The sequence below is a fragment of the Limulus polyphemus genome, unplaced genomic scaffold (assembly GCF_000517525.1).
Source record: "Limulus polyphemus unplaced genomic scaffold, Limulus_polyphemus-2.1.2 Scaffold154, whole genome shotgun sequence".
NCBI classification, from domain to species: domain Eukaryota; kingdom Metazoa; phylum Arthropoda; class Merostomata; order Xiphosura; family Limulidae; genus Limulus; species Limulus polyphemus.
The window spans coordinates 946,159-956,766 of record NW_013665764.1 but is presented as its reverse complement, the minus strand read 5'-3'; the positions used below and the strand labels follow the sequence as shown (position 1 = coordinate 956,766).

Sequence of the window (10,608 nt, the reverse complement as noted above, 5' to 3'; positions counted from 1 at the left end):
AGTTAGATGTTAACACACCAAACTATCCACCCATAATTATATCACAATACAATTATAATACCCTCCAATATAGTTGGATGTTAACACACCAAACTACCACCCATAATTATATGGCAATACAACTATAATACCTTCCAATATAGTTAGATGTTAACACACCAAACTACCACCCATAATTATATCACAATACAACTATAATACCCTCCAATATGGTTTTATTTCATCAAAAGGTATACATATTCGTCAGTTAGCGAATAGCTTCACAAGTTTTGTCTCATCGACCAATATGAGTGCGGGCTTTTAGTTTAATGAAATAGATAAAAATTAAAGATAAATGAGAAGCTAGCAAAGGATATGTCTGAGAGATTCTGCATAGCGTAAGCTAAATAAAACATCATAAAAACAACATAAGCCTAAATCAATAATTGCAACGAGAAACGAGTAATTCATAGCAAATGCTGACAATTTTATGTTGTGAATTAAAACAATTAAGGTTTTGTGAGAGCCACAAATTTTAAATGTGTATTTCGTTTAAGACTATTATAGATATATATAAGTAAACCGATAGCTATAGACTTTCCCATAGAATCAATAAAACCAAGGGCTTACGATGAATGCTACGTAGAGCAACACGTGTTCAAATAGGAGATTCATTCAGGTTTAACTTAACATTCTTATTTTGTACGCATAATTTGTCCTTTACGATAATGTGAGTTGATAATTCACATTGTAAATGGACTTTATTCGGTTGTTATATCTTAGTTCAAATAACAATGCCTTATAATTTTCAGATTTTTAAATAACTTAAAGTAGGTGATATATTAACTCTAAGGATAAATAATATGAAATTATTCTATAATAATAATAATGTATTCTATTTTTGAGTTAGAATGATTTAAATTCACTCTAAAAATTACAGCTGATATTACAGTGTTATTCACCTGGAGAGGAAGGAAATGTTAACCTTTGAAATATAGTAGGTTAGTTTTCAGAGTTGTAGAATTGTAATATGATCTCCTGTAGTGGCTCTGTTTGAAGGCTTATATGATAAAATTCTGGGTTAGATCCCTGTGTAACTTCGTGCATAACAACAAACAAACTATTCCAGTATTCATTAATTTCGATATAAAGCGGGGAAACATATCCGAATTAAGTACCTTATACAATATGAAATAAAATGTTAGAGTGAACAATGATGATTATCTAAGCTGTAGAGAAACTCCTACTCAAAAGATGTGCGAAATGGAATATTAAAAAGTCCACATTCTAAATTTGAAAATAATTCAATATTGACAACATAAAAAACGTAATGAAATCTAATGACAATATCTTTCAGATATAATGGTAACTTTATGAAAGCAGGACTTCATTTTGATATCAGTGTAACTAGCTCGAAACTGGAATACCATGTGGTGGACATTCTAAGTTTGTAAAATTGTGGAACATTGCAGGATATCATTTTATTGGTTGAGTCAACGAACGTTTAGTTTAGCTTTTAAAATATTTTATATCTATGTAGTGAATAAAAGAAGAAAAAATTAATTGCAATAATCAGACGAATACAAGATATCACTTGAGATTAGCGCAAGTTTCAAGTGAAACTAAGCACTGAGCGAACAAAAAAAAATGTGTAAAACAGTTCTGACGAGAATCCGCAGTAACAGAGCACCTATTAGTGAAATAATACAAAGATAGCTTTATCAAAACTTAAAATATAAGAAAAATGTTATTTTAACTAAAAAAAAAATTACTCAGGTAGGAAATATTATCAATGATTGTCTGAGCATTAGGTGGACTGGAAGGAAAAAATTAATTGCTCTCGCAGGCCTCAACAATTTGTGGTTTTTATTGTTGTGAAAACAACATAATAATTCTGAACTTTGCAGGTTATGCCCAGAATTGATTTGATGATAAAGAACGAACATGCTTAATCATTTCTTTGTCGGAAATACGACCTAGGACGAGTAGAATTATCTGGTGTCTAACAAATGGAATTCAGAAATTAGTACTCACGATTGGATTAATGCATCACTGAACGAGATCAACTTGTGGGTCTTTAAACAGATTATTCTTTAACTTCTAATCATGCTATCTGCTGTTGTTGTGAAATTCTTCTTTTTTCGATCCACTTATAGAATGAATCCAGTGAATGTTAACGTTACACGTACTAATTAAAAGTAATTCGCTTTTCTTCCAAATAAGTACTCAAATCAAATGGTTTGAGTGAAGGCCATGCACAAGTATCTACAGATATAAGGAAAAATAGATATATGAAGCATTGATCAGTTTGACTTCTAATCATAGCATTTCGATTAAAGTCATACGTTACCATTAACGTATGACTGTTGCTGAGTGCGCTGGTGTTGGAGGGCGTTTGCATCACCGTAAATAACAGCTTTTTCATCATAGAAATGAGATGGTCGCATTTTGAGCTATACATCGAGAACTTTCATGGACTGTGAAGTATATATTTATATATAGTCATACGTTACCAATAACAGGCTGACTGTTGCTGAGTGCGTTGGTGTTGGAGGGCGTTTGCATCACCGTAAATAACAGTTTTTTCATCATAGAAATGAGATGGTCGCATTTTGAGCTATACATCGAGAACTTTCATGGACTGTGAAGTATATATATATGACCTCAATATCCCCTATCCATTTGTGCAGATCCTATAAGAACTGAACGGAGGACGTTTGATCTGTGCAAGTCAAATCAGCTCAGATCAAGACAATTGAGGTGAATAGTTGAACACACATATATATATATCGGGTGAGTCAAAGTTCTGATTTTCCTTACTGTTGTGAAATATCGAAATTCTGTTAACACGGATTGTTTAGGCATATTGGGGCCAATTGTTACCTGTCATGACATAAAAGTCAAATCAAGGTCAATCAAATGCTATTTTGAGTTTGCATAAATTTGCATAATTTTATAGCTCACCCAATATATATATATATATATATATGGAATATTATAGTTATATTGTGATATAAGTATTGGCAGCGGTTGGGTGTGTTAACATCCAACTATATTGTGGGTATTATAATTTTATTGTGATATACTTATGGGTGGTAGTTGGGTGTGTCAACATCAACTATATTGGGGATACTATTATTCTATTGCCATATAATTATGGGTGGTAGTTTGGTGTGTTAACATCCAATTTTTATTATTATATGATTGAATTTCATCAAACACTATGCATGTTTCCTGTTATGGACGAGATTACATGATCTTTATTATTATATTGATGTAAGTATGGGCCGTAAATAAGATAAAACACCTGATGTAAGTATGGGCCGTAAACAAGATAAAATACCTGATGTAAGTATGGGCCGTAAACAAGATAAAATACCTGATGTAAGTATGGGCCGTAAACAAGATAAAATACCTGATGTAAGTATGGCCCGTAAACATGATAAAATAAGAAAGTAATTCATGCAGGTATTTTTGGAAGAGATGAATGTTGAAAAAGTAAAACGTGTCCTATGATTACTGTTTACACTTCCAAATTAAATGTTAACGACTAATTTCTGTGTCTGTCAAAGGTTGATAAGTTCTAAGACGCGTTTGGATTACTTGAGTCGTTCGAAATTATGTTTTGAAACAAGTATGTCATACAACAATGTTTATTAGGACGTCATTTCACTTGACGTGAAAACATTATTGAGTGACATAATAATAGTAGAAATAAACGACCTTAAAACACCAAAACGTTTTGAAGCTTTGTACTGTCAGTTTCAGTTGGTGTTTTACTGAACGCTCTTGAAGAAGCTATAAAGCAAAATGTTTAGTGTCTAATTAAATATAAACAATATTTCATTGATATGTCTTCTATACCCAATATGCACTACAGAAATTAAATAATTATTTAGTGACAACAATGACTTTTCAAGACAATAAAATCTGTTTCAACAGATACATAGTAGGAGGGGCCAACAAGACACAATTAACCAATCAAGCATGAATAGAATGTGTAGTTGATAAAGTTAGATGATATTTAAACAATATAGACAAGTATATAAAAACACATTATTCATGTTATAAAAGGCATTCAGAGTCTGAGGCTGTTCCTAGATACATGGCGTTAATTTTAAAAAACACAAAAAACGATGTTTTTTGGCACATTGAAATATAAGGTCTTTATTATCAGTTACAGAGGACTGGTTTCGGTAAAATAGTTGTCATGATTAGGATTAATGTCGACTAGATAGTAACCCTGGTGATGGTAACTATGTTACTGAAACTGTATTTTTCATTGTACCAAAAACCGTCGTTTTTTGTGTTGTTATCCTTAGTGTAGTAACACAATGTACCTGAAAAGAAATTATTTTTGAATTTCACAATTTAAATGTTTAATTTTCGTTATGAAAATAAAATACATATGATGATGTTGATGTGAAATTTTTCTCAAATATGACAAATGTGTGTCAACAACAAAACTGGCAAAGAACAAAACAAGAATCATAAACACATATATTTAAGGAACGCATCATGGTTCTGGTAATAATGTTCAACCAAACTGGCATTGTTCAACCATCAGACTGTAATCAAATGTTCAGAGAAGAATGCTAATTTGGTTGAATACTAAGATTCCGTGTTGAAAACGAAAACACAGCACAAGTTTAACATAGTAAAATTATAGACAAGGTCGATCTTAACTACGAACGTATTTGTCATGTTGCACATGACTCCAAACGATAATTTGTTTTTTGCTTAAAAAATAGTAGAACATTTATGCATGGAACACTACGTAACACCAATTTACACATGAACAATTAAATCTTGTGCGTGGGCGCACCTGGATGCCCAAAAAATATTTCTACATCAAAGAAGAATATTTTCAGTTTTAATATATAAATGTTTATAAGCAACAGACAAATAATAAATTCGGCTTATTTTAGATGTTTTGTAGAGTGATAACATTTCGCTTGATCAAAAATTTTCTCAATCAATTCAAATTTTCAATTTAGTTGTGGCTTCTGACAAGCTATTATTTTCCATAAATACTTAGGCCTGCAGAAACACCTTTAGGACTGTTAGCTGATTCTAGGATTGCTCGTTACACGCAATCACTTAAAAGTCAACAACTATATTTTCCACACGTTATTACTGTTTTAACATCATGCGTGTTAACTAAATCTGGTCTTCTCGAAACAACTTGTACGAAAAACATGAAATGAATCTGTACATCGATGCACTTGCTTAGCATTATATGTAATTGAGTCAGAATAACTGTCACCAACGAAACAACTTGTACGAAAAACATGAAATGAATCTGTACATCGATGCACTTGCTTAGCATTATATGTAATTGAGTCAGAATAACTGTCACCAATGAATAAATATGTACATATGAAGAGGAACTAACCATAACTAAAGCCGAACTTGGTGACATATAACAAAGGTTTCTATGTCTATACACAGAAACTATGCAAAAGCATTCGGATGGCTCGTACATTTTCATATGAATTTCGGCTCTTATTTATTACTCTAACGGTTCTCTAAACAGTGACAAATCACATGATAGTAGAGATTATACGGAAGAAACATTAGGGTTTCGCACTAGAGTATATGTAGTACGTGGTATACAACAGAAACTGGAACAACACATAGCTACCTATTTCACACTTAATAAACATTATAGATATTTATTCGCGCATGTTATTCTAGCTTTCAATCACCAGTTTCACCAGTCCTGCTTTTTATTATTCGCTTTACTATGATATGTGATATATAAAACAAACTAATATCATGGGACATTAAATATGCAACATTTTTATCATTTTTTTTTACTTTTACGACCCATAATCTTGTTTACGCTAAACAATTTTTTTACAAAGTTCCAAGTTTACCAAAAAAAAAAAGCAAATATATTTAGATTTCTTGTTTTCTTGAGCAGTTTCATGAAATACAACGAATAATTAGTTTTGCATATAAATTATATGCACAATTAATATCAAATATCGAAAATATACTGACAGATAGATTATCTTTTTTTTTTAGAATTTAACCCTAAGGAGTCTACAAAGACAAACACGAACATTATTAAATATTTCTAAAACAAATAAATACGAATCTTGGACAAATAAAGGGGATATTTTTGTTGTTTTATAATATTTTTAAATTTTTTGTTATTTGTCTTTCAGTGATCATTATAAACAATACAATTCCCTAATTATGGGCTTTATATATTGGTGAATTATATAATACACAAGGAAGTATTTAGTATAACTTCAGATACAAGGAGTTAATCTTCATATAAAAACAATCAGCTTAAATAAGTTGTTTCACACAGAAACGTTCAGCATTTGTCCTTATTCATTATAAACAATACAATTTCCTAAGTATGGGCCTTACATATTGGTGAATTGTATAAAACACAAAGAAGTAATTAGTATTTATTTAACAATCAACTTAAATAAATTGTTTCACACAGAAACGTTCAGTATTTATCCTTATTCATTATAAACAATACAATTTCCTAAGTATGGGCCTTATATATTGGTGAATTATATAAAACACAAAGAAGTATTTAGTACTTATTTAACAATCAACTTAAATAAATTGTTTCACACAGAAACGTTCAGTATTTATCCTTATTTTTTAAGTCAGTGCTGGACTTGATTATGTCTCTTACTTAACATTCAATATCCTCATCTTTCGATACTACTTTCTGTACGTCTACTAATTTCGGCGGATGTATATCACGAAAATAAGAATTCCTAAGCGTATTTTAATTTCATCTAAAAAGCCAGGTAAATATTTAGACAAATGCATTACACACCATAATTGTCGTGATTTAAAATTCAGCAAACATTTGTAGACGTAGTTATACTTGAGAATGGTCACTTACTTCATTTGCACCACTGAATAAAGGCTCCCCTGTGTGCATTTCGACGAGAATACAACCAAGACTCCAGACGTCAATGGCCATATCATAAGGCATCCCCAACAGAACTTCTGGAGATCGGTAAAATCTGCTTTGAATATATTGGTAGATCTATAGAGAAACCAGAATAGACTGTATTGTTTAAAACAATTATTATTAACGGCATTAATTCTTTAAACAATAAGTGAACTAACATGGAGCTTCGATACTTAGGCTCAAAATAACTGTTTAGGTATGCGTAAGTTTAGTTTGGTGACATATGTCCAAGAAAGCCTTCTTATGTAGTGTTATGTCTTCCGTTATTTCGTTCTTAATATCCTGTTTCAGACATTATTATTGTATCTTTATTTCTTATCTACGTATTATATTCATTTGTTTTAATGTTCCTCATAGTTTGGTTTGGTTTGAACTTCGCGCAAAGCTACTCGAGGACCATCTATGCTAGCCGTCCCTAATTTAGCAGTGACAGACTAGGAGGAAGGCAGCTAGTCAACACCACCCACCGCCAACTCTTGGACTACTCTTCACCAACGAATAATAGGATTGACCGTAACATTATAACGCCCTTAAGGCTGAAAGGATGAGCATGTTTGGTGGGACGGGGATTCGAAACCGTGACCCACAGATTGCGAGTCGAGCACCCTCACAACCTGGCCATTCTTCTTGGAAGTCTCTCTTTTTGTCACATCTGACACATTTTTTAAGCTTCCTTTATTAAGATTTTAAGAGCAATTTTATTTGTTTTTATTATTTTCTTACTGTTTTAAAACATTTTTTTTTCTCTTTTAATGTCTAAATATTTCGTCATTGCTTTCATTTTTCCCCAGAAATGATTGAAAAGTAACGTTCATGTCACGAAACCTGTGGCCTACTAAAGTTAATTAAAGCTTTCGACTCTTAGAGACATACAAACAGATAAGATACATTTCAACTTTTAAAATAACCTTGTTGATATATTAAACCTGTGGCCTACTAAAGTTAATTACAGGTCTCGACTCTTAGATACATACAAACAGATAAGATACATTGGAACTTTTAAAATAATCTAGTTGATATATTAAACCTGTGGCCTACTAAAGTTAATTAAAGCTTTCGACTCTTAGATACATACAAACAGATAAGATACATTGAAACTTTTAAAATAACCTAGTTGATATATTAAACCTGTGGCCTACTAAAGTTAATTAAAGCTTTCGACTCTTAGATACATACAAACAGATAAGATACATTGAAACATTTAAAATAACCTAGTTGATATATTAAACCTGTGGCCTACTAAAGTTAATTACAGCTTTCTACTCTTAGATACATACAAACAGATAAGATACATTGGAACTTTTAAAATAACCTTGTTGATATATTAAACCTGTGGCCTACTAAAGTTAATTAAAGCTTTCTACTCTTAGATACATACAAACAGATAAGATATCTTGGAACTTTTAAAATAACCTTGTTGATATATTAAACCTGTGGCCTATTAAAGTTAATTAAAGCTTTCTACTCTTAGATACATACAAACAGATAAGATATCTTGGAACTTTTAAAATAACCTAGTTGATATATTAATTTCCAGTAAATATAAAATCATGGGCACTAATCCAATCCGTCTATTAATCTGTAATTATAATATTTGTATCGCTACCTAAGACAGTTCACACTTTGAATATTCACAGACACAGATTATCATTAGAGAATTATCATCTGAGAACTGATTACACGTGAAACGGGTAGTCTGATTCTGTATCTGAAAATTAAGCTAGTTAAAAAACCTTATTCATATATAAATTTACACCAAATGTAACTCGGAAACACCAACGATTTCAACATCGCTCTAGATTTTAAGATGAAATAACACCATCAAAATTCGCACAGTGTTTATCAATTAGTTGTCTCCGTTATGGACAAGGTAAGGTGATCCCGTAAACAAGATAAAATACCTGATGTAAACATGGTCCGTAAACAAGATACAATACCTGATGTAAGCATGGGCCGTAAACAAGATAAAATACCTGATGTAAGTATGGGCCGTAAACAAGATAGAATACCTGATGTAAACATGGTCCGTAAACAAGATAGAATACCTGATGTAAGTATGGGCCGTAAACAAGGTAAAATACCTAATGTAAACATGGTCCGTAAACAAGATAAAATACCAAGAGCAGAGTTGATATTTTTATTCCAGTATTTTATCTTTATTTCTTCAGGTGAATCTTTACTCACGCATGTTTCCTTGAGATGATAGAAGAAAAAGAACCTTGTGAAACTCGATATATTGAGTTATCAATTAACTATCTCCTATTAGTTTCCATATTATCTCTAGGATCTGATACCTTCTTTTAGGGGGAACAATTGTTGAGAAAATTTCTTATGGCTTTATCTTAAAGTTTACCACATTTTTATTGTTACACCCTTTCAGAAAAAAAAATGGCTTGAATAACTATTTATTAAAATACTTTCCCCGACGTAAAATCAACTTAAATTAATATATTGAACTAAACGCAAATCATGTACATCAACGAGCTTTGGTGCTTCATCCTTTACGTCTACGTAATTATTGTCCAATGCATCTTGTAATTGAGAGTTATATATGTAATTATATGCAGTATCTTGTCTTTATATCATGATAAGGGGTTTATTTCTTTGAAGTATTATTTTTCTATTACTTATTAACATTCAAACCGAGTTTTCTTGAGTCATTTGAATTTACTACTTCAAGGTAACTGTTATACTGAAAAACGTACATAAAGTGCAATAAAAACGTCAAGTCTATAGCATAATATTCATTTACAATTCAAATATTATACTTTAAATTTCCAGCAAGATTTATGCGTGATACATGCGAACTGAAAATACATCAGTATGAAAGCTGAGAAGAATTCTCAAAAAAAAACGTCGCGAAATATAGATGTACGTGAAAAATATTACCAAATTCCCAACATACTTTAATCGAATACGTTTACCTGCAGGAATACTGATAAAGGTTATTGAATTATTAGCGCTCATGTAATTTTTTTTTATTATTGTTAGTGTGATAAGACATGTACAATCTTATGTTGAATATTTCAACACCCAGTTGCTGAGCGGAAAAAATACAGAAATCTGAAACCTTGAAATTATAAGTAAATTTACAATACTATTAATAAAAATGATATGTGAGATCTCAAAATTGTACGAATGACATAACTTTAGAATATTCTCTGCTAATTTTCTGATAATTAATTAAATAACTGTTCGTTTGTTGTTTTTGTTGATGTTTTTTTTTTGTTTTGTTTTAGAGCAAAGGCACATTTGGCTAGCCGTTATATCCACAGCGCGAGATCGAGCTTCGGATTTTAGCCTTGTAAGCCAGTAAACGTACAAAGTAAATAACATTAGTGATGAGTTCACTTCGAACAAAATACCTTTCACCTTATGATTTTTAAGAAAATGTTTCTGGTGTTAATATGAAACAAGAACATTGTAGTAGAACTTCAGATTACCTGATGTAAACATGGTCCGTAAACAAGATAAAATACCTGATGTAAACATGGTCCGTAAACAAGATAGAATACCTGATGTAAGTATGGGCCGTAAACAAGATAAAATACCTGATGTAAGCATGGGCCGTAAAAAAGATAAAATACCTGATGTAAACATGGTCCGTAAACAAGATAAAATACCTGATGTAAGTATGGGGTAAGACTGGTGTAGTAAAATACTGGAATAAAAATATC

General features: G+C 31.3%; 1 protein-coding gene across 1 annotated transcript in view; it reads right to left on the bottom strand.

Moving 5' to 3' along the window:
- The window catches only part of LOC106476288 (dual specificity tyrosine-phosphorylation-regulated kinase 1A-like), a 66,477-nt gene that overhangs the window by 1,721 nt on the left and 54,148 nt on the right, over nt 1-10,608 (bottom strand). The window contains exon 7 of the mRNA XM_022381241.1: nt 6,860-7,006. Within this exon, the coding sequence (XP_022236949.1) occupies nt 6,860-7,006 (147 nt within the window). The remainder of the gene's footprint in view (nt 1-6,859; nt 7,007-10,608) is intronic.